We start from the raw sequence: 24,148 nt of genomic DNA on the forward strand, positions 1-24,148 counted from the left end.
AACTTTGCTTTAAACCTTTTATGCTCAAATCTTATAACCAAGCAAAGATGAATGATAGGACCAACAGCCTAGAATAAAGGAAACCGGAATTATGTACTAGAATAAAATCAAATTGGGTTATTTCTTAAAACTGGGCAATTAAACTGATATTATAATCTTCAAGATATGCAATGATGTGATTCTCGTTTCCTATATGAATGCACATGATACTCCAACATATGCCTTGATGTGCACGTTTTCAGTAATTAAACCTAGAAATTACGACACACCTAAAATATAGAACTAATATATTGCAGACGCATTAAACTTGTCTAGGAAATTAGCCAAATACAAAAGCTTGCGCTTTCACACTTGCATTCAATTAAGTCCTTCAGAACAAACCTCAGCCAAATTGTTTGAAAATAGCCTCTCCAAGGAAGAACATTACTTCGAAAAAAAGTCGTCTTTGACTTTGGGCTTAATCAAGGGTTGTAATTCCTTTAATTCTAATGGTGAAATTGGGTTAAGATAAAAAATACTAAGAAAAAAAAAATGATATTATCTACACTAAGGAGAGAGTGTGCTAAACCTAACAATGAGCTAGCATAATGTGGTTCAAATTCACTTTTGTTGATAATCGAACCTAAAACCTCTCATTTACAAGTGAAGGGGAAAACCACTAGACCGTAGTACTAAGTGGCAATACTTTGGATTAGTTCGGTATTCCTGTGCTTTCTAAAAAATATGTGATTCCACTGTCCTATGAGAATAAACAGTTGTGTGTTTTGTAACTTTTTTTTTTTTTTTTTGTTTTGTAAAAGTGTTTTTAACAACAAAAAACAATGTCTGAATGTTTGGTAAACTGTTATATAAATTGTTGTAAATGAGTTAAATAACTAAAAAGGATATGGTATGTAGTGTGATATAATAATTGTTAAAGACAATAACATAGGGGGAAAAATTGTAATTTTGTAAAATATGTGGGGTTGTACTTGTGTGACGATCCATCCCAAATTATTATATACATCTTCTCCCCCAGTATGTAAAGTGACGATATTGCCCTGTTGGCTTAGTGACATGGATGTATATATGTAGTTTTAAATTATTTTTCTCGCTATTGTAATTAAATCGTATTCGACGTCACGAGTGCGTTGACGCGAGTTAGGACCAAATCGGATAATTGGGTTACGAACAATTAAATATGTAAATGTTACGAACAATTAAATATGCAAATGGGTAGAAATATATTTTTAAGATTGAGTATACCTAGCCCTACCCACCAATCATTTTAGTTTCTATATGTCCTAAGCCCAATCAGATAATTGGGTTAATTGTTGTTGGACCCAACTAAAATCTATAACTCTCTCTCTTTATCTCTGCTGCCCAATCAGGCAGACCCACACACGCACACACGTACACCTTTCTCCCTCTCCTTCTCGACTCTTCTCCCTCCGTACACCCGAGACCCTCAGCTCACAATCCTATCAAACTCTCACGGATCAAGCTCGAAACTGGTGCCAGCATACACATCTCGACTTCACAATCCTAGTGATACCCTTAAGCTATCGAACGGACGACGGGACTTGAGAAACCCGAAGCTCTGGCGAGGTGCCTTTTTGCTCCGACGTGATCCCAGTGAGATTTCAGAGATTTAAGGCTTGGAAAGGTATCCACTCAACTTCCTTAGCACTTTGGAGTAGTTTTGGAGTATTTTGGACGTCGGAATAGGCAAATTCACGAAGTTGCAGAGTTGGCCGGTTTTTCCAATGATTTTTCCGACCGTTTTTCGTAGGATTTTGGACTCTTAATAGGTACGATTGTGTTCTACTCTTCGAGACCTTCAAATCCATATAAATTTCATGGATTTTGGTTATGAAATGAAGCCCATGAAGAAAGGAAGAGATCTATACCTTCCCCGTGGCCATTCGTGGCCGGAATAGGGTCGAGAAATGTCTGCAAGTCACGGCACCTCGCCGGAAAATTGGGAAATAAACCTCCGAGTTGTTTCTCACTACAAACCTTCACCAAAGCACCTAAAATGAGTCCTAACTAGAGTTTGATAGATCTAAGAGAAAGATTAGAGAGAGTCCCAAAGCTTACCAAGGTCGAGGGTTCACCGTTGTGGTTCCCCGAGCTTACGGGTTCGAATACTGGTATCCGTTCCTTCCTCCACTAAGACGGCGACTAGGTGTATCCATGTGAGTATGTATGGGTGGGTACGTGTGTGTGTGTGTGTGTGTTGTTTTCAGAGGGGAGAGGGATAACGCAGAAAGGGAGAGAGTTGCAGAGAGAGTTTCAGGGGGAAAGCGTGAAGAGAGAACCGGGAGAGAGAACGGAGAAGGAGGGGGAAGTGAGAACTATGAAAGAGAAGAGAGGTGAGAGACCGGGGGACCAAAACAGAGGGTGGGTCCCTCATGGCACACCAACCAATCCCATAAAAGGAAAAACCATAAGAAATATCTCTCTTGAATGTGAAATTACTATTCTACCTTTTCGCCTCATCAAAGTAGCTGTTAAATCTATAAGTAGTGTCAAATTAGTTTTATCATCTGGTTTTGTTTTAGAATTGAGTCCAGTACTTTATGTACCTAGGAATTTGATTTATGCATCTAGGTTAGCTAACTCGGGCTCTACCTTTGTTGGTGACAATCATTGTGAAAAGTTTTACCATTCAAATGATGTTAATAAATTGCTTGGCAGTGCTTATTTTGAAATTGATATGTGGTAACTAGACTGTTCGTACAAAAATGAATGCTTTAATGTTTAAACAGTTGGTTCAAAAACAATGTCTACTTCTGAAAAATCCTCCATGCTTTGGCATAAAAGGTTGGGACATATCTAAAGAAAGAATCATCACCTTGAAAAAACAAAATATGTTGCCACAACTTGATTTTAGTGACTTCAAAGAATGTGTCGATTGTTTCAAGGGAAAACTCACCAACACGAGAAAATTAGGTTCAAACCATAGTCAATCCCGGCTAGAAATCATACACACTGATATATGTGGACCTTTTCCAAACAAAACCATTTGCGGAAAATCTTATTTTATATATTTTATCAATGATTTTTCACATTATGCATATGTTTATCTTATCTCGGAAAAATCTAAATCTTTGGATTGTTTTAAATTTTTTCATTTAGAAGTTGAAAAACAACTTGAAAGACAAATTTAAATTATGAGATTCGATAAACGTGGTGAGTATTTTAGCAAGTACATTGAGGTTGGACAACACACAGGACCTTTTGCAACTTATCTTGAACGAAACGGCATCATAGCACTATATACAACCCCTAAGACCCCTCAACGTAACGGGATGGCGGAAGGAAGAAATTGCGCCCTCAAAGATATGATAAGGTCTATGTTTTCACACTCACTTCTTCGTTTGAATATTCAAATTGACTGTTGTTATATTCAAAGTCCTACTAACTATCATCTTATAAATAAGTTTCTTAGTCTCCCTCACCCCTGGCCATGAATTCCAAATCTTCCAAGAGAGAGTATTCAAACATGACAAAATACCCTATGATCAAACCCGTCTTTCTTTTCTTCCTTTTCTTGAGGATCTTCTTCGTCGGGGCACAAAACACAACATTAATCTCAGTACATGTGGGAGTGGTTCTTGACTTGGACACCGGGTTTGGGAAAATGGGGATGAGCTGCATCGACATGGCCCTCGCCGACTTCTACGCCTCTCATGCAGGCTACAAAACCAGGCTGGTCCTACACAGAAGGGACTCTGCAGAAGATGTCGTTGTTGCAGCTACTGCAGGTTCTTTCTCTACCTCTTCTCTTTTTTGTGTGTTCTTTTTTCTTCTCTTAAATATGTTTCACTATCTATTAGAATATTAAAGGTGTTGATTCCCAATTGGTTCAAATGGTCGGGGTCTTCCATGATATTTGGTGTGGTTCGAAAGATTTTTCAGTGTGATCGTCACCCAAGATGGTACACCACGTGTTCCTATATAAATGGTGGGTTATGTGTGTAAAAGGTTAATAACTTAAAAATTAAAATTTTCCATCACTTACATAAAAACACGTGATGTACTATCCGTGTTCCCATCACAACTAAAAATTTCTTGCGTGGTTCGGTACTTGGAGATGCTAAATGTATGTGATCTGTCACAACCTTGGTGTATTCGGCTTAGCACGACCAAGGATGAGCCGGTATGGCTTGTGGGAAATTTAAATATTAATTATTTAATTTCGACATTGAATAAAAGAAATTTAACCGGTAGCAGTTTCTTCTTCTATTACATGTTGTGTCTGGGGAATAATTTTTTTTTTTTTTTTTTTTTTTTTTGTTAAACGATAGATTTTATCAGATTAGACGTTAAATTAACTATTAATAGAGTTTAAACTCATATTGTCATGCAAAAATTCAATACTTTTCTACCGTTATGGTAAAAAATCACTTGCGTCAGAGGAATGTTGTTAAGAAGTGTTGTTTTGTTGAAGCGGCTGCCCTTCGGCTTGCTTCTGTTTTTTGGCTGCCGTCAAATCTTTTTGTGCTCATACAAGCCTTTTTTTTTTTAACCACTCCACCCCTTGACCCACCCTGTTCATCGAACCTAGGACCTATACTACCCCCACCCCTTTACCCCACACCCTCGCCAGGGCTAGGTGGCTTTCTGTTCATACAATCTATCGTTGCATTTAAAAAAAAAAAAAAGCTTGTCAGTTTTCTTCAAGTTTTTTATTAGAACATTGCATTCGGACAAGCCTCAATCTTCAAGTTTGTCAGTTTTTTACAACTTGACTCAATAATTTTGTTGTTGATGTTTTATATCAGTTTGTTGTTATAACATAAATGAACTGTTATAGTACTTCTTTTTTTATATATATGTCATCAATTTCGAGTTTTGTTAATTAACAAGTGCGTGCTGTTCTTATTCTTCTTCAATTCATATATCTTTATTTTGTTTGTTTTCTGAAATTGCTCCAACGTGGCTCATGCAAGTGACCCTGGTCAGTTAGGCTTAGTTGGGTAGAACCAAGTTTGTTTGGATCTGGTTGGGTTGGATTTGTATCGTGATCAACCATTGTAATTTTCTAGTAATGCTTATTTCTAGCTGAAGTTGCATCAGAGTTTAATTAATTTCAAATTTTCACCTTTGAAACAGCTATAGACTTGATAAAAAATGAGAAAGTGCAAGCCATCATAGGGTTAGAATCATCAATGCAAGCCAGCTTTGTAATTGAGCTTGGAGATAAAGCTCAGGTGCCCATAATCTCATTTTCTGCAACATGCCCTTCTCTTCAGGGTTCATACTTTTTCCGAATTGCACAAAATGACTCATCTCAAGTTAAAGCCATTAGTAGTATCATCCAAACCTTTGGTTGGACTGAAGCAGTGCCCATCAGCGTTGACAATGAGTTCGGAAGGGGAGTAATACCTTACCTGACTACTGCTTTGCAATCAGTTGGTGCTCGTGTGCCCTACTGGAGTTCCATTCCTTCAATCGCCACCGATGAGGAAATTGTTGCAGAGCTTCGCAAGTTGATGTCAATGCGAACCAGGGTCTTCATAGTGCACATGTCCCCATCTCTTGGCTCTCGGTTTTTCTCTAACGCAAAAGACTTTGGCATGATGGATGAAGGCTATGTTTGGATAATGACAAATGGGATGATGATTAACCGTTTAATTTCCTCGAGTTCTTCTGTCGACATAGATGACATGCAAGGGGTGTTGGGTTTAAAAACTTATGTTCCCATTACAAAAGAGCTTGAAAGTTTTAGAGCTCGATGGCAAACAAAATTCCGACAAGACAATCCAACTATCCCTAGTGTTAAACTGGATGTTTTTGGGTTGTGGGCGTATGATGCCGCTTGGGCACTAGCCATGGCTGCTGAGAAGGTTGGAACAACAAACTTCCGCTTCCAGAAGATGAACTATTCTGGCAATTCCACTGGTTCAGAGAGATTAGAGGTCTCTCAAAGTGGTACTGAACTTGTCCGAGAACTATCAGGTACAAGATTCCGAGGTCTTTCAGGAGATTTCAGCCTTATTAATAGGCAACTACAATCATCAACTTTTCAGGTAGTTAATGTGAATGATAATGGGGAAAGAGGGATTGGATATTGGACACCCAAAAATGGACTTGTAAGAACCATTAAATCGGACAAAAATACAAGCAGACACTCTACTTCTAATGCCAGTCTTGGACCTATTATATGGCCTGGAGACACCACCTCGGTCCCAAGGGGTTGGCAGATTAGTGCGAATGGTACCTTAAGAATTGGAGTCCCTGTGAAGGGAGCATTTGACGACCTTGTAAGTGTGAAACATGATCCAAGCACTAATACAACCAACATCACTGGATACTGCATTGACGTCTTTACTGCGGTAATAGAAGTATTGCCGTACTCTGTTCCTTATGAGTTTCATCCCTTTGCAAGGCCTGATGGTACGAGTGCTGGTAGTTACAATGATTTGATCGATCAAGTATTTATTGGGGTAAAAACTCTTACTCTAAGCTTTATTTTTTCCCCTTATTACTTCATATTTTTATTCTATGAAAAACATCGATTCGAATGTTAAAACATTAGCAATTTTACTTGACAGAAATATGATGCTGCAGTTGGAGATATTACCATTAGAGGAAATAGATCTTTGTTTGTTGACTTTACATTGCCATACACGGAAGCAGGGGCATCTATGGTCGTGCCTATCAAAGGAAATACAGGTGCCAAAAACACCTGGGTGTTCCTGAAGCCTTTGACCTGGGACCTTTGGGTAACTAGTGGCTGTTTTTTCATATTCATTGGTTCTGTGGTCTGGTTTCTTGAACATCCAATAAACAAAGAATTTCAGGGGTCTCCGCGTCACCAAATTGGCACAAGCTTTTGGTTCTCCTTCTCAATTATGGTTTTCGCACATCGTAAGTTCCCTACATGAGTAATCGTTTTTTAGTGGTAGTTGATGCTTTGTAGAAACAATCTTACTTACATATTTGATGACATACTGATGCCATTTCTGTATTCTTTTGAAATTTTTGAAACAGGGGAGCAAGTATTGAGCAACTTGGCTAGATTTGTAGTGATTATATGGTGCTTTGTTGTTCTTGTACTAACACAAAGTTATACAGCCAGTTTAACATCAATGTTAACAATCCAACAGCTCCAACCAACAGTCGCTGATGTAAACACGCTCATAAAGAATGGGGACAAGGTTGGTTACCAAATAAATTCTTTTATTTATGGGATTCTGAAGCGAGTAGGATTTCAGGACGATAAACTTAGGCCCTATCGTTCTAGAGAAGAATTGGAGAAACTTCTTCGCAACGGGAATGAAAATGGAGGTATTTCTGCCGCTTTTGATGAAACTCCCTACATGAAACTTTTTATTGGAACGTATTGCTCAGAATATACCCTTGTTACACCAACATTCGACTCTGATGGGTTTGCATTTGTAAGTTCCCCTTGTTTCTCTGTCTGGGCTTCTCTCCTTCAATTAATACATGTTTTCTGACGTTGGATTTTTTTTCCTTTGGGTTATGAAGGTCTTTCAAAAAGGTTCGCTTCTCACACGTGATTTTTCAACTGCAATCACTAAAGTGCGCGATGGAGATAAAATGAAGACCATCGAAGATAAGTGGTTCAAGAAATATGAAAGATGTTCAAACTCCAACACCGCGGAAAGTTCCAACACTCTTAGTCTTGATAGCTTTAGGGGCCTCTTCATCGTTGCCGGTGTTGCTTCATCACTAGCTATCCTCATATTTACAGCTATGTTCCTCTATGAGCATAGCCACATCTTCACACACGCAGATACGGAAGCCTCATTTTGGATAAGAATTCATGAAATATTAAGAGTATATTACGGAAAAGAACTCACTTTGGATACTTCTAAGAAGAGCACGCTGCAAGATGGTGATTATGGTATAGCTGCGGCTGAATCTTCACTAAACAGAAGCTGCCCCCCAAGTTCATACTCAAGCTTTTCCGACCCTGCTGGACCGCACATTGTTCATCAAGAGCCGGTGGGAACTCCTAATTCTTCCGTGCACGGTGGTAATCTGAATCCCAATGGTCAAGCAACCCAAGACAGTAGTACTCATGAATATGGTGTTGAGTTAATTTCCTCTCCAAGTGATGAGGGACGGACCTACACCTTGAATTAGAATAGACTATTGCCCAAGAAAGCTATTGATTTAGAGTAAATTACTGTGTCAATATATATTCTCCCCCTATAGTTTTTTTTTTTTTTTTTTTTTATTAAAATCTTAATTGGTGATTTATAACATTAACTAACAAATTTTGATAAGCAATCAAGTCTTAATTAGAGAAAATAAAAACTTGTATAATTGGGGATATTTCCATCTAACTTATTCCTAATTTATTTAATTTTGACTGGGCTATGATCGTCCTTATAGATAGAAAAATACACTTATGAGAAATGTAGAATAAGATTTTTGAAGTGCTAATAACGGTTTCCTTTAGTTTTGATGATTGGATTACTCTTGCACTTGCAAAGGGAGTTGAAGAGATCCCGCCACTGCAAGAATTTATATGCAGAGACAATGGGCTTATTTGTGAGTGTTTTTAAAATGACTGAAAGCGTTTTTAGATTTTTTGGGTTCCAAAAACACTTGAAGTGCTTTTTGCAAGAAGCATCAATTATGTGCAGAGACTAGGATTTACTTGTATTTTTACTAAATATTGATTCCAAAAGCATTTTCACCAAAAACGTTTTTAGCCATTTAAAAGTACTTACAAACGAGTTCAAGTTCTCTGTAGGGCTATGTTCTCCTTGAATCTCCTTCTGGATTTAACATTTTGAAAACTCTTCGACTGGATACTACATTAGTTACTAAAATTTTCATTTCACATCTGCACTCTAATGCTCCGGCCTGTGTTGGTGCCACAATTCCCCTTGCTGAGTGTTTAGAATTCTTTGTCAGTCTAAAATAGTCTTTAAACATCTTGCGAGTGTTTAGAGTTATTTGTTATGTCAGGTGTGTCACTGTTAGTTGAAACCAACAGAAAGATTGAATGATGTTATTGTTAGATATAAACTTGCACCACAAGCAATTTGAGCTTCTTATCAAGAGACTGTGGCATGGATGGGTTAAATCCAGGTTAAGTTCTTATTTATGCCTTATTATGCAAAAGACTTTAAATATCTTCGTATGCAAGCCAAATGATAATCACAAACTGATTGGATCTTGATTCAACTCAGTTTGCAACTGTCACACATATATGAATATTCTACCCTTTCCAATCCATGAAAATTTGTAGTACGAGTATTTTCTTTTAAATCCCTTTCAAATCCCTAAGACTTTGCATAATTCTACATAATTATATGAAATCTGTTACTTAAAAAAAGTTTTTTAAAATTTTTTAAAATCCTATTTAACTACACCCTACTTAGACATTGTTGGTGGATCATCCTTCGCCATCTGGAGGTGATTGATTGTTTGCACGAAGAGAAGGTTAGGATTTCTTCCCTTAAACTCACTTGTTCGAATGTTGCAGCTTAAGAAAACCAACGTTCCCCAATTGACAAAGACATTATTCAGCACATGGGATCCTACACTTAACAATTCGCAAATTTTGAATGCTTTTGTGCATGAGTTGATGCAAAACACAAACATCCAAAAACTCATAGGTGAGAGTAATTCGGTTTCTTGTGAAACAATTTTTCATATGATGTTTTTCCTTGAAGAATTGGTGTGGGTGTTCGATTTATGAGATAGGTAGAAGCTAGGATTGCATCCCCCAAAAACGTTTAATTAGGAAGATTAGCTTGAAAAAGTAAGGCTCGAGCAACATTAAGCAAGTGTCGATGCTTACGTTCAGCGAAACTATGTTGTTGTGGTGTGTTGACGCAACTAGTTTGATGGACAATTTCCTTGAGATTATAGAAAGTGTCAAGTTTGAACTCGGGACCATTGTCACTTCGAACCATTTTGACCTTAGTATTGAACTGATTTTCTACCATGTGGATGAATTGGACAAGGAATTCTATTGTATCGGATTTGTGTTTCATCAAATAAATCCATATGCTCCTAGTATAATTGTCAATGATGGTGAGAAACTATTTTGCACCTAAAATGGAAGCAACTTGATAACCACCCCAAATATCAACATGGATTAACTCAAAACATGACTTAGTGGATATGGAACTCAATGAAACGGCAATCTCATGTGTTTGGCCAATGAGCAAATGAAACATTTATTTGAATCACAAGATTTATTTTGGAAAAAAGGAAATAACATGGAAACTTTATGCGATGGATGCCCAAGAAGTTGATGCCAAATGCTAGAAGGTGGGGTTTTGACGGTTTTGCATGTTCCTTTCTTTGGTGGGTCAAGATAATAAAGTCCCTCCCGTTCAATTGCAGTCCCAATCATCTTCCCCGAGCATAGGTCCTGTACGACACGAAATTGGTTTAGAAAGATTGTGAGGTATAATGAGTCATAGGTTAATTTGCTAATTGATCAAGTTTAACGTATAGAGTGATGCATACAAAACGTTATCAAGACCAAGGTTGGGAGAGAAAATAACTTGTCCAACATGAGTAACTTTAGCAAATGAGCCATTTGGTAATTCAAAAGTATGGTTTTCAACGGGTCTTGAAGATGTGAGGGAATCAGGACTGCAAACGATATGGTATGTGGCCCCACTATCCAAAATCCAAACTTTTTCTTGCCATTGCGTGTGAAAGAAAAAGCTTTACCCGAAAGTTCTTCATGGTTTGAAGAATTACCCACTTGGTTGGCAAAAGATGATTTGTTCTTGTTCAGCGTTCGGAGAATTTGCTTGCAATCCTCCTGAGAAAAAGGAAAGTTAGGCATCACTTCCCTTTTGTCGTGGGTTGCAACTTGATTGCCTTCGGAGGAGAAAGGTCAACTTTGTTCACTCTCAAAGACTGCCTTCCTCTTGCGGGAAAAACCAAAAGAGTGACTCTTCTATCCAAAGAAGGTACACTTGAGATGACCACGACAATTTTTAGTAGTGTGAATCGTCTTGTTGCACTTCCCACATCGAGGTCCACCGTCCTCTGATTCGGCTTCTCGGCTAGTGGTTTTCACGGCGAATTCCGCAGCTTCTGGTTGGGTAGTATTGTTTTTCCCACTGGAAACTTTCGCCTGTCTCTCATGGCGGAGAACCAATGAGTAGGCTTTGTTTACTGTGGGCAGTGGCCCAAGAGAAGAGTGTTGCTGCGAACGGTGGCGTAAGAATCATTCAACCCCATGAGAAACTTCATGTTCTTCTATGTTTCAACGTACGAAGCAATCTCCTTCTTTGTTTCACAATTACATGCCAAAATCGAACATAGTACTCCTCGTTCATCCTAGAGACTTTTTAGTTTGGTGAAGTAGGAACTTACTGTCATGATTCCTTGCACGCAGCCATGAATCTCATTTTCTATGTGAACAGTTGGACGATGTTCACATGAGAGAATCTTTCCTGTAGGTCAAGCCACATTTGTCGAGCATCCATACAATTGATGTTGCTCCTTGAAATTTCCTTTGACATCGACCCTAAAAGCCACATCTTCACCAAATTATTGCATTAGTTCCATTGCTGCAATTCTTCAGGTTTGTCTTCGTTTTAAATTTCTAACACGGTTAAGTAGTAATCTAATCATCAACTTCCATGGTATTTAGTTTTCAAAATTTTGTCTACAAATTTAGTTTCCCTAACATTACCCTATATATATGTATATCATTGTGAAACCCCTAATACCAACTTACATGAAGAATGTTAGGGTTCACAACTTAAGCATTTGCATTTATTTTTAAGTTCTGCTAAATTGCTCGTAGTATTGGTTTCTTTTAAGAAAACTTCATTTCAACACTTTGGTCACAAGCAAAAATTTGCCTGACTGACGAGAGAGTTTGCCCGAATAAGTCTAAACTTGTCCGATCTTATTACTTTGTTGTGGAATATTTGATAAGTATTTAACGTCATTTCTTTTCTGTTTTTTCATTTTATGCCGTCTGTTATACATTTATGTGATTAAATCTACATGAAAAATACCAATTTACATGAAGAATATTAGGGTTCCAAACTTAATGCGTGTGATGTCTCTATGACGAACGTGACTAGTTCATGTTAATTTGTACTTATTTAGGTGGGATTTGAGTATTGAACCCTTGCCTTATGTACTTAATCACATCTTTTATGTTGCCCAAACTCTCAATTTCCTTGCGGCAGTGCGCAGTCGAACAACATGCAGCCTTGCCCCCACATTTCAAGGAAATATCTTCTTTTTTTTGTCGAAGGAAATATCATATCAATTGGGCAATTTCATGGCTGGAGAAGCTGTTGAGTATATAGGTGCAACAGCCTGCATGCAAATGAATAGTATGAATTTGTTGCCACTATAGGTTGTAAAAGAGGGGATAGGATCCTCTCCTGAGCAAATGCTCGGGATTCTCATGAGCAACCAGCACGGGCTGTTGGATTTTGATATAACAGCTACAATTATTATAACTTTTAGAGGAGTCTCCTGCAACAGCCCGTGTTGGTTGGTCATGAGGATCCCGAGCATTTGCTCAGGAGAGGATCCTATTCTGTAAAAGAGTTAAGGATACTGAGGAAGATTGTAAAAGAGTACTGCATTCTCGATAAAGTGCTTCATGCGTAAGAATGACAACGGTTCGGATCGAAAACTTTTGCACTCTTATTTATTTATGTAACTGTGAAAAATATTGGTACACATAACCACAAATTAACCATTTACCTGATAACGAATTTCCCATCGTTTAACTTAACTGGTTTACCCATTTCACCCATAATAAAAACAGAAAAAAACAAAAATTTTGTAATTAATGAAAAAAATGAAGCCAGAATTAATCACGTTATATCAATCACAGTCTAGTAATATTTCTCTTCATTTGTAAGAGGTTTTAGATCTAATTCCCAAAAACGAATTTAAATCGTATTGTTGCTAGTCCATTATGAGATCACACACCCAACAAACAGCCACCCTCTCTCTCTGTCTCTCTCTGAGCAACTGCTGCAAGCATGCAACTCTCTCGAACCGAAGAACAAAGCCTCCCTCCACCACACAAATACGGCCAGCCACTACCACACACAACCACGAGCCACCACGATCCGACGATTATCCATTTCCCTCTCTCAGACTATCTCTTTCTAGGAGTCGGCGTCTATCTCGACGATTTCCACAACAACGGCGAGCTAAGAACTCCGTCTCGCATTTCGATTCTTCATCATTTACCGCCGCTTCTTATTCTCTGAAACGGAAGAGACCCCCGATGATTGAGATCCAGAACGTCATGCAAGAAATTAAAAGCAAGAAGCCCGGGTAATCCTCTTTATGGGATTAATTTTTTTTATTTAGGATGCATGTTGAATTAGGGATTTACGATTTAGGGTTTTTGATTGTTTCTGCATTTGGATTTCTGGATTAATTTTATGTGGATTTGGTTGATTTGGATTTTTGATATTGGATTTGGATTTGGGATTGATTTGTTTATGAGGCAAATTCCTATTGAATTGAAATTCCGAACTGTACGACCGAATCCAGAAACGTGTTTGAGAATACCGAAATTTCGGTTCGGTTATTCACATTTTATTTCAACACCTCTGCTTGAACTACTCTAAGGCGTGCACACACGAGACACACGTGTGTCACAGTGGGGGAAACCCTAGCAGCCCCAGATCATTATAAAAGCCAATTTTCAGCCCCCACTTGTGATTTCCGCTCCCTCAAACCCTAGGCGCCGAAGAGCCTCTCACTCTCTCTTCCTTCACTTCTCAGCCAACCTCGAGAACCACACCCCAAGCTTTAACAACTGAATCGGTTGCCATATCTCTGCCAGAGCTCTTACGACGGTTTTTCAACAAATCCGAGTTCCAGTCATCAAATCTGAAAGATAACAATCCTCACTCTCTTCCGTCCTTTTCGTGACTGCTACTGCTCTTAGATTAAACGAAAAGAGATGAGAACCATCTCACGCTTGTGTTCTGGTTACGTGCATTGAACAGGTTCCAGAAGATACGTGCTGCTAGGTTGAAATCCAAGTGTCTCTGATGTTCTGAAATTATAGCCTTCAATAGCTGCCCCCGCTCGGCCACCCAAACATTTATGCTGTCATTGATGTTGTAGGGCATTGCAGGAGACTGCTATGTAAGAACTTGTATGGTTTTCCATGAATACGACTGACTGTCATCCATGATTGATTTGGAATCTAGTGAAGTGATAGTCGAAGCACGGAAGTCTAGTGAGCCTCACTTCACTAGATTCCAAATCAGTCATGGACAGTCAGTCGAATTCATGGAACAGTGTTCAATTAAAGGGGGAAACCATACAAGTTCTTACACAGGAGCAATTGCTCCTGCAATGCCCTACAACATCAACGACAACATAAATGGCTTTTTTTTTTCAACGCAGATTGCTTCTTGTTTATCACTTCATGCGAGACGGTGGAAAATTTTCTTTTGAGTTGTGGAGATAGTATTGAGATATGGTTTTTGGTCGGATGTAATATCATAGTGTTACATAAAATTCATGAAACAGAATTTCGTCTTTCCTAAAATCACTCACTGTGACAAGGAGCTTGCCTCCTTCAAGAGGTCTTTAATTTCTCCACGCAATCGGGTTGCCGTAGCACTCTTAACTCCTCCCTGCCAACGAAAAAATTCACCCAAATTCAAATTTTAATTTCAGAATAAATGCAATTAAAGCATAAAAAAAAAGAGAAAAGATTAAGAGCTTAACTTCGCTCAAAAATTAGGATTAAATTGTTTGAATGCAAGTTAAAAATAGTCGAGGAAATTATCTTCTTTAACTGTTCCAGCCACCTAGAGAGGAATTGGAAAGCAACGACGACGATGAATACAATTGGAGCTGCGAAGGAGCTCCGGTGCGCCGGTAGGGTTTCTATTACCTCTCCCGTATCCGTATGAGATACCACCTCCTCCTTCGTTTCGGATTTTCTATGCTTCTCTGCAACCGGGTCACTTGCTATAGACCCAAGTTTAAAACTCCACTGGGTAACCCCAATTTAATTGGGCCTACGTTGTTTGACAATGGTCTAATTAAACAAGCCCAAGTTAGCCCAAATCTCATAAATAACGAGTTTTTTTGTTATTGTATGTACTCAAATAGATTTGTGATATGCACACCCCTAAAGATGGGGTAGAATTCCCTTATCCTCAACTTTTTTCACAAAAAGCCATTCAAAAAAATTCTCTATAATTCTAGATATATTTTGCCATGAATTGATTTCAATGATTTTAAAATGACTTAGTACGATGGTCTATTGATTTCCTCTTCATTTATAAGTAAGAGATTTTAAATTTGAATATCGATAATGATGAGTTCGCAACTATTTTATTTTCTCATCCATTAGTCTAAATATATGATAAATGGATTCCAAAGGAATTAGAAATATTTTATTATTAAATTTTAAGCTTTCCCAATCTCACAGCTCAAGTATTGAGGATTTAATCACAGTTAACGTAAAATCTCCAGAGACGAATAAAAACTTCATCAAACTACATAAAGTCATAAATTTATCAAAATCCCTAAAATTGAATACGCTTCCATAGAAAATACAAGACATAATAAAAAAATAAAGGAATGAAAATGTAAAGATGTAATGATTTTACTGAGAAATATTTTAGTTTGTCGAGAAAAGGACCTAATACACCAAGTTTCATAATACAATTGATTCAAAACTGTTGTTAGTGACAGTTGAAAAACACAGAAAAGCACAACAGGGTCTATCATGCTTCTAAAGAAAGCATTTTTTATATTTGAACAAACCTTATTATAGATAATAAGGGGTGGGAGAATGAGCTAAATCTCACAATCGATTAGCAATAATATGATTCAAATTATTCTTTGACAAGAATCGAACCTAATATCTTTACTTACAAGTAATGAATAATACCACTAAACTGTAATATTAAGTGACTGCTTATATCGAAACCATTAACCTTTAACAAACACTTACACGATCCAAAAATACTTTTTAAGTTTTTATGACTAACCAAATCGGTTTCATGTAAATAGCCATTTGGGCGCCAAATTTTAATATCTTTTAATTAACAAGAAAAAAAAAAAGTTACGTACATTCATAGCTATTGACTTAGTGCTCGTTTGGAAGTGCTTCTAAAATGACTAAAAACACTTTTGTTAAAAATATTTTTGAAACCAATCCTTAGAAAAAATGTAAGTGAATCCTGGAAACGCACTTGAAGTGCTTCCTACAAGAAGCACATAACTGGTGTTTCTTTTGAGAAGCACTTTTAGTGCTTTTGGAACCCAAAAATATTTTCATTAAAAACACTTTCAGTCATTTTAAATGCAGTTCCAAACAAATCTTTAGACTTTGTTCTCTCTCTCAACCTGGTCCCTAAAAAGGCCTAAATAAAAAAGAACGCAAAACAATGAAGCCCAAATCATATCATCCCAAAATAGGGCCCAGTCCAGTTAAAAGACCAAAGCACCACTACAAAACGCAGTAGTGAAAGAAAAGAGACGAAGAAGTTCGGCTACTCGCATACCGCCCAGAAACCCTCTATAAACCAACACCAACCCCGCTCTTCTTCTTCTTCTTCTCTCTCTCTCTCTCTCTCTCTCTCTCTCTCTCTCTCTCTCTCAACTCCGAACAGTGCTTCCGACTCTGGGCTCTGCCCTTGAAGCTTTATAGGTAATGGTCCTACAAAACGCAGTAGTGAAAGAAAAGAGACGAAGAAGTTCGGCTACTCGCATACCGCCCAGAAACCCTCTATAAACCAACACCAACCCCGCTCTTCTTCTTCTTCTTCTTCTCTCTCTCTCTCTCTCTCTCTCTCTCTCAACTCCGAACAGTGCTTCCGACTCTGGGCTCTGCCCTTGAAGCTTTATAGGTAATGGTCCTTTCTCTGCTTCGCATCTTTCACTTGCGAATATATGTATATTTTTGTGTAGTTATATTCAAACGCTGCTGCAAGATATATGCAAAATTATAGGTAATAACAAATGTGCCTAGTACATGTAATAATATATGCAAAATTATTTACCTACAAAATAAAAGGATGTTTTTAGTCAATTGATTCAAAGTTAATTAATTGCCTATATTCTTGTTTACCTTAAAAACTATCAAGCCTACGTGGCACCCAGACCAAGTAATTAGTAAGCTAACTACGTCATTTGGTTGTGTTCGGGGCGTGCCAACTCGTCAGCTGAGCTCGGCTAGGGAGTAAAATATGTTGATCTGGAGTTGGACTTGCTGCTGACTTCTTGATCTTGCGACTGCAGCCTATAAAGGAACACGTCTCGATCTTCGGGTTCTAAAGCCTGAAGACAAGGCTGCTAGTTTTACGAAATTCAATATCAAATTTAGCTTTTAATGTGCCGAATGTAGTAATCAAGGGCGGAGCCAGAATTTTTTTCTTGGGTGGGCTAATTGAAAATAGTACTATAAAATCATATGTTTATTTTTTGCTTATATAAACTTATATAATAATCAATATAAAAGAACAACAATATAATATAAACTATTCTCAAAATCATAACCCTAACCGATAAATTCATGGACCATAAAAATAATTAACCTACTAATTAAATCAAGAATAAGTAAATATAGAGATTAAGAAAGTACCAAAGGTGACATTTATTGGAAGATCGCAACGGAAATTAAGGAATTGCGGAGATAAGGATTTAATTGTGGATTTAAAGACATTATTTTTCTTTTCTTGAGTAAGAAGCACAGAGGCTAAATTACATAGGGTAAATCGTCTTTTTCTTTAAAGAATATGATAAAGAGGGACTGGAGATAGAACTAATTTATAATTTTTAGCATAAAACGTATTATTTATTACCTATCCTCTATAAAATATACATTAAATAATAATCTCTATTGAAATTGAGTAAGCTATAAACGATTTTACAAAAGAAAAGTTCTATTTACAAACCCATTTTTACTTTCAACACAACCTTATTAATTTTCAGTCAGTGATCTTCTCTAACTCATTCGATTCGAATAACCGAAAATTGAGAAGGGTATGTGAGAAGTAAAAAATGAGTGTATAGATAGCACTACTTTTACAGAAAACCTCCCTGGGCTACATCCTACCTTAACCTTGTGGGTAGCTACGCCATTGGACCATGTAACACCTCACTTCGCCGAAAAGACTGATGAGATGACCTCTACCAACAAGGACTCGAAAATCCTTGTCGACCAAGACTTGGATAAATAACCAGTCGGTCTCAAAGCAGTGTTGTTTATCCAAACTAAAGGTACTCCTTGATCAGCTGATTCTACGGCTCCAGTATTGTTTATCCAAACTGAAGATGTTGCTAGTTGCCTTCATAGCGTTGTTTATCCAAACTAAAGATGTATTGGTGGAAAAAGAAAATAAAAATCTCAAGGTTGTTGAGAGGTTTCGCGAAGAGCGAGAGTTTGCACAGGGCAGTTTGTGTGTTGAATTGGAGGGGGCTTTGAATGTCGTCCACGACACTGTATTTATAGAAGCAAATGTTGTGTGGCGCGGCCAGATAATTTTGTAAAGTCCAACTGCAACTCTAATTCACAAAACTGAACTTGATCCGCATCAGAGGCTAAGGCATATCCTTCAAATTGATTCGTGGGATTTGTTCCTTGACTTTTCAAACCTAATAAAAGTTAGGCTTATCACATCACATCAGAAACCAAACCTATCTAGGCTTCTTCACAATCTTTACCATCATAACCTTTACCAATGCATGCATCCTGATTCCCACCATACTTTGAATGGACAATAATCAGTTTGCAACACACCAAATTTCGTTATGCGGAACCATGCGTTCCACTTTTTTTTTGCGCATCAAATGTGGGATGGAACGCCTCGTTCCACTACATTTTGTCCCGTCCCACGTACCAAACAGTAAATGATCCCACTCACATATTCACATGCCAAAACATCCAAATTAGCTTGAATTGTGCTGCCATGTTTCCAGTTGGAAATACATATCTCATCTTTCATAATAAATTATTATTAAAAGATAATTATGATAAAACACCATAACATTATCCTTTAATAATAACAAAATGAATTATCTCCACTTTTCATCTAACAGTGTGAAGCTATGTTCACTCAACGGCCTTGATTGCACGGACTAATAATATAAATTTAGGTCCAAACATTATCCTCCAGTTAGACCAAATGGTTAAGAAAATTAATCATTTATGCCTGACTCTTAACTATTTGACATGTTATTCGGCTATCCACCCTAGGGGTGGGCAAACGGGTAAAGGAACCGCGGGTAGGGGCGGGTAGTGTAGGTTCGGGGCGGGTACGGGCCGGGTCCCTTTTTTTTTGGGAACAAACGGGGCGGGGCGGGCCGGGGCATGGTTATTTACGGGGCGGGCCGGTTCCTACACCTTAGAAAAACGGGGCCCCGGACCGGCCCGTTTCATATTATAATCAACGGTTGAGATTGAATGATAACCTATCATTCAATCTGAACCGTTAATTTGTAACCTAGGTTTCCAAATCAGTTTCAGACTTCAGTGTTCAGTCTCAAATCTCAATCTCTCCAACACTCCAACCCTTTCTCAAATTCGCGGCGCCGCTCCTCCGTCCACCTTCTCCGACACGACACGACTTCAGTGTTCACTTGTAGGAGGTGATGGGGATTTAGAGAAGGGTCCGATGACTGCACAAATCCAGAAATCCAATTCTCAAAATCCTCTTCCACATGTAAAAATCCAGTCTTTTGGTGCTGAGATTCCTGCTAATAGCTAATTTGGGGAAACCAATAACCATGGATGGAGTGTTGGTGAAAGAGGAGGAGGTTGTGACATGCACCGTGGGCTCATCGTCTTCATCGTCCTCAAGCTTCTCGCCGCAGCCAATAGAGGGGCTGCACGAGGTGGGTCCGCCGCCGTTTCTCACGAAGACGTTTGAAATGGTGGAGGATCCTTCCACGGACGCCATTGTTTCCTGGAGCAAAGCTCGCAACAGCTTCGTTGTGTGGGACTTTCACAAGTTCTCCGTCACTCTTCTTCCTCGATACTTCAAGCACAGTAACTTCTCCAGCTTCATTCGTCAGCTCAATACATATGTAAGTACTGAAAAAAAGCATGAGTTTTCTTGGATCGTTCTTCATGTTATGTTGAAATTGCAGACGGGTTCTTTTTGTTTATGGAATTTTTCTTTTGTTTTTGCTTGCTTAGTACTGTAATTCTTTTGGGTTTAGTGTAGGAAATTAGGAATTAATCAGAATCATATATACGATTACAGGTTTTTAACTTTGTTACGCAATTCCCTTTCTTCTGTTGGTCATGAATCATGGTTTTATTTTATTAAATCCTTAGTTGGGATTGCGGATTACATCCTTGTTTAGGAAATTTCAAGGCTTGCTCATCAACTGAATGCATGCAGGGTTTTAGAAAGGTTGATCCGGACCGATGGGAATTCCAGGCTTCCAAGACGTCGGCGCCGGCTTTGGTGCTTTCCAACTCCGGAAAGCGGATGGACCAAGCGGAAGGCAAAAAAAAAAAAAGTTATTGGACCCGTGGACCCGTCCCGAACCGGCCCGTTTGATACGGGCCGGGTTAGGTCCGGTTCCCAAACTTAAAATCCCTACACCCGGCCCGGCCCGGCCCGTGCCCAGCCCTAATCCACCCCATTCATTCAAAAGATAAAAGAAAGCGGAGCCGAAAAACACCAAGCCAAAACATGTTTGCACCCGGCCTAGAGATTTTTTGAGCTAATGCCAACAACAAATGGCTTTGTGAAAACCGAGGCCATAAAATTTTAAATATCGGCCTAATTCTTTTCCACCGAATGGCCTCTCATAATTTCTTTTTGCCATGGGCCACTCTGACACACCTAGAGGAAATTAAGCCTTAGAAATTTCGGGTCTTCAAAAGCGGGTAATTATCTATACCTCCAACCTCATTCTAGGGTCCCGGCCTGGTTCTCATTAACGGTCTGTCATTAATAATGTAGCTTTTTATTTTTTAACACGAATTCAACCTTGCCGAGTAGGCCACTTGTCGAGGAAGAAGAGTAACCATAGACTAGATGATTGGCTTCTGTGCTGGATATTCAATAGACAGAACAACGTGGAGAACCAAGAACCTCAGCAGCAATATATGGTTGCCGTCAGATTGGACAGGGTGGCTCTTCGCTTTCCTTCAATTTTTGCCTTTTTTCTTCTTCAAATTTTAACAAAGCAGCAACTAGAGCTAGTGTGTTGATTGCATCCGCCATTTTTTTTCACAGCTTCTCGTATCCGTCTCCTTAAATCTCTCTTTGCTTTTTGGAACGTCTCCTCCATATTAAAGATAACAGTGTTTTTTTTTTAATTGGAAACAAAATGTTGAATTTATGTTATTTTGGTCATAAAAAAAGGTAATAATTAATTTTGTTAGGGTTTCAAAAGTCATTTTACAATAGGTTAAAATATGTCATTAAAATTTTCAGTAAAAAGTAGGTGGGAAAATAGGATTGAGGGATGGGTATATCATGATTATCATCACTCTTTATTTTGATGTTTAAAACGATATGAGTTTTTGTCAAAAAAAAATAAATGTTGTATGCGCTTATGTCAAAAGAACCCAACAATCAATTGGCATATGACGATTGATTGACATATGGAACATGACTATTGACTTTCCAGGTTTCCACTATAAAATGGAGCAAAGCATTTACGTTTTTTCCCACAGAAACTAGATCAGAAGCCTTTCTTTAATTTCGCCCTACAAAGTATTGCACTGGAAACAAAGTATGCTAGCAAGTTGTTTTCCAGGAGACAAAATGGGAATGGAGATGCGAGTTTTCATTGTGGTGGCCGTGGTGGCTATGTTTATACGCCTTCCCTCCGCAGCATACGCAGACGAGGGAACAGCCACTTATTATACACCTCCTTATGTTCGTGAGTATTTATTTCACCATTTTCAATGTATGATCACAACCTAAATTACTTCCTCATTGGGAAACTGGTGTTTTGTACACTGCTAGTTTTGCCATGGTGTGGAGAATTGGTGGCTCGTACATAACTTATGATGTCGATGCTCCTACTGGTATTGATTCTTATGTACGTACCAGTCGGCCTTCGGAGCTCGTTCTTATCTTTAAATCTTGGAAATAACGTACAATTTTTAGGGTCCAAGAATAAGATGAAATTATATTATAGTTTGTCTAGAACCATAAACATCTTATGCTCAAAGGTTCTAAACGACACTATGTGCTAGTTGGGCCTAGGCGGCGGACTGGAGCTTAGGCGGACTAAGCAGATTTAAGTAAATCCATTATATTTTGTATAACTAAGTGTCTGTTTATACTTAAAATATATATAATTTCATTATAAACTACAAAATAGAATGACATATGTATTATGAAGTATTGGAACATAATGAAAACATAGGAAACAAGCATATAGTGTGTGCTCATTTAAGTAGCCAACAAGTCTCGTACAATTTATTGAAAAAATTAAATGCAAATTGAAAGTTATCTATTTTCTGTCTAAGTGAGTCGCAACCTAGGTAGGTGCCTAGATGAGTTTGGGCAGGCTAGGCGGGCGCCTCAGCTGGTCTAGGCATCCTTTCTTAATTTTCAAATGCTTAGTTATTAATCGGGCCGGTGACCAGCCACCTAGCACCTAGGTGGCACTAGGTGGGGATTTTTAGAACAGTAACAAACATTTTGGTACATAGATATATGTATGTATAGAAGATTTCAAACTTTGAGTAGTGTTACATTTACAATCTATTTGTACTATTTATCTAATAGAGGTAGGGTGCATTAACAAATGTGGATCCCATCACATTTAGAGAAATGATACAAATAGACAGTAAGAATAACATTTCATTGCGATATAAACATTTATCTAATGTTTGTGTTGTCAGAATTTTAATTTATCTATTATTCAATCATAAGTATTTTACCTTTTGTGTATATGTAGTCATATCATTTTGTAACCGTGTAAATATGTTAACCCGGCTTATTCAACTAATCGCGTTGAAGGACTCAACTCGTTTATAAATATGTTGTGATGTTTAGGCTAACCTTACCCATGTATCTTGTGACATTTTAACCTATGACTAATTTTCTGTATCTTTTTTTATTTATTTATCTAAATAAAAAAACATTAACAAATTTAGCTTCATAATTACACAAATGTCATCCATTGCATACTAATAATTGGAGAAGTAAATCACGTTCTGCATATAATACTAGTAAACGCGTTGATCGTGTCAAAATTTGGGTTACCGAGTTTGGCACTAACCCAACTCGTTTATTAGTGATTGTGCTTAGGAGATCATTTCCTATTCATTTTTATATGCCAAAACTGGCAACATATATGCATGCCCTTAATTATGCATGTATTGTTTGGTGGACGTGCAGCATCCTCATGCAACGGATACCAAAATGATGGAGTGATGATAGCGGCAGCAAGCGATGCCATTTGGGGCAACAGAGCGGCGTGTGGAAGACGCTACAGTGTGACATGCATCGGAGCCACCAACCAAGGTGTGCCACAGCCTTGCAAAGGGAATAGCGTTGTCGTCAAAATTGTGGATTACTGTCCTCCTGGATGCCAAGGAACCATCGATCTCTCTCAAGAAGCCTTTGCTGCAATTGCTAACCCCAACGCCGGAAAAATCAAGATTCGTTATACCCAGTAAGCGCGCGCGCACACGTGTGTGTATATATATATATATATATTTATATATATATATATATATATACCAATCTATATAATTTTTTTTTTCCTTTTAGTTAATAAAATTCATCATAATTAACCTCAGAGTATGAATTGAAATTTTATTTGCTCTCGGTTTTGTGGTGGGTATGCAGGGTTTGAAGCAAGCACGCTCTCCAAGAATGAATAAAGTAGTCATTTAGACTAAGGTGGTCATATCATGTGGTCCAAGGACCACTTGTAGTAACACCTATCAAGTAATTGTGTTTCACAATTTCAGACGTGATGAACTGATGTTATGAATAAATGTGTGTTTATATATTCAAATAAAGAGTTTAAACATTATTTTTCATTGTACAACATCTTTATGCACTTACTCGAATATATATATAAAGTAGTACTACTCACATATGCATTTTTAATATATATATATATATATATAGTAGTACTACTCACATATGCATTTTTAATTGTGATATACCATTTTTACTTTTCGATCATCAGATAAGATGTATAGCATTATTTAAATATATGTATTTGATAATTAAAATATGACTTTAGCTCCTTATAC

At 37.9% G+C, this 24,148-nt stretch overlaps 2 protein-coding genes and 1 long non-coding RNA gene across 3 annotated transcripts; 2 read left to right on the forward strand and 1 right to left on the reverse strand.

Moving 5' to 3' along the window:
• Positions 1 to 1,188: 1,188 nt before the first annotated feature.
• Positions 1,189 to 2,298, reverse strand: LOC137748722 (uncharacterized). Its single transcript, XR_011070110.1, has 2 exons — positions 2,080 to 2,298; positions 1,189 to 1,998 (listed from the first exon to the last, which is right to left on the reverse strand). It is a non-coding gene; the product is annotated as an uncharacterized lncRNA (long non-coding RNA).
• Positions 2,299 to 3,451: 1,153 nt separating this feature from the next.
• Positions 3,452 to 8,100, forward strand: LOC137746854 (glutamate receptor 2.7-like). Its single transcript, XM_068486867.1, has 5 exons — positions 3,452 to 3,749; positions 5,101 to 6,434; positions 6,543 to 6,858; positions 6,982 to 7,388; positions 7,480 to 8,100. The coding sequence occupies exons 1-5, from the start codon at positions 3,452 to 3,454 to the stop codon at positions 8,098 to 8,100; spliced, it is 2,976 nt and encodes a 991-aa protein (XP_068342968.1).
• A 13,524-nt stretch (positions 8,101 to 21,624) lies between these two features.
• On the forward strand, positions 21,625 to 23,905 carry LOC137746567 (EG45-like domain containing protein). Its single transcript, XM_068486585.1, has 3 exons — positions 21,625 to 21,807; positions 23,280 to 23,556; positions 23,733 to 23,905. The coding sequence occupies exons 1-3, from the start codon at positions 21,660 to 21,662 to the stop codon at positions 23,737 to 23,739; spliced, it is 432 nt and encodes a 143-aa protein (XP_068342686.1). The 5' UTR covers positions 21,625 to 21,659; the 3' UTR covers positions 23,740 to 23,905.
• Positions 23,906 to 24,148: the final 243 nt, after the last annotated feature.

The sequence above is a fragment of the Pyrus communis genome, chromosome 10 (genome assembly GCF_963583255.1).
Source record: "Pyrus communis chromosome 10, drPyrComm1.1, whole genome shotgun sequence".
Classification (NCBI taxonomy): domain Eukaryota; kingdom Viridiplantae; phylum Streptophyta; class Magnoliopsida; order Rosales; family Rosaceae; genus Pyrus; species Pyrus communis.

What these genes read in the sequence shown, in the direction of transcription:
- LOC137746854 (XM_068486867.1), top strand. Translation starts at nt 3,452, where the DNA reads ATGAATTCCAAATCTTCCAAGAGAGAGTATTCAAACATGACAAAATAC. An exon ending in TCGATCAAGTATTTATTGGG is followed by an intron (nt 6,435 to 6,542) that starts GTAAAAACTCTT and finishes TTTACTTGACAG; the next exon opens with AAATATGATGCTGCAGTTGG. An exon ending in ACTCTGATGGGTTTGCATTT is followed by an intron (nt 7,389 to 7,479) that starts GTAAGTTCCCCT and finishes TGGGTTATGAAG; the next exon opens with GTCTTTCAAAAAGGTTCGCT.
- LOC137746567 (XM_068486585.1), top strand. Translation starts at nt 21,660, where the DNA reads ATGCTAGCAAGTTGTTTTCCAGGAGACAAAATGGGAATGGAGATGCGA. An exon ending in TTATACACCTCCTTATGTTC is followed by an intron (nt 21,808 to 23,279) that starts GTGAGTATTTAT and finishes GTGGACGTGCAG; the next exon opens with CATCCTCATGCAACGGATAC.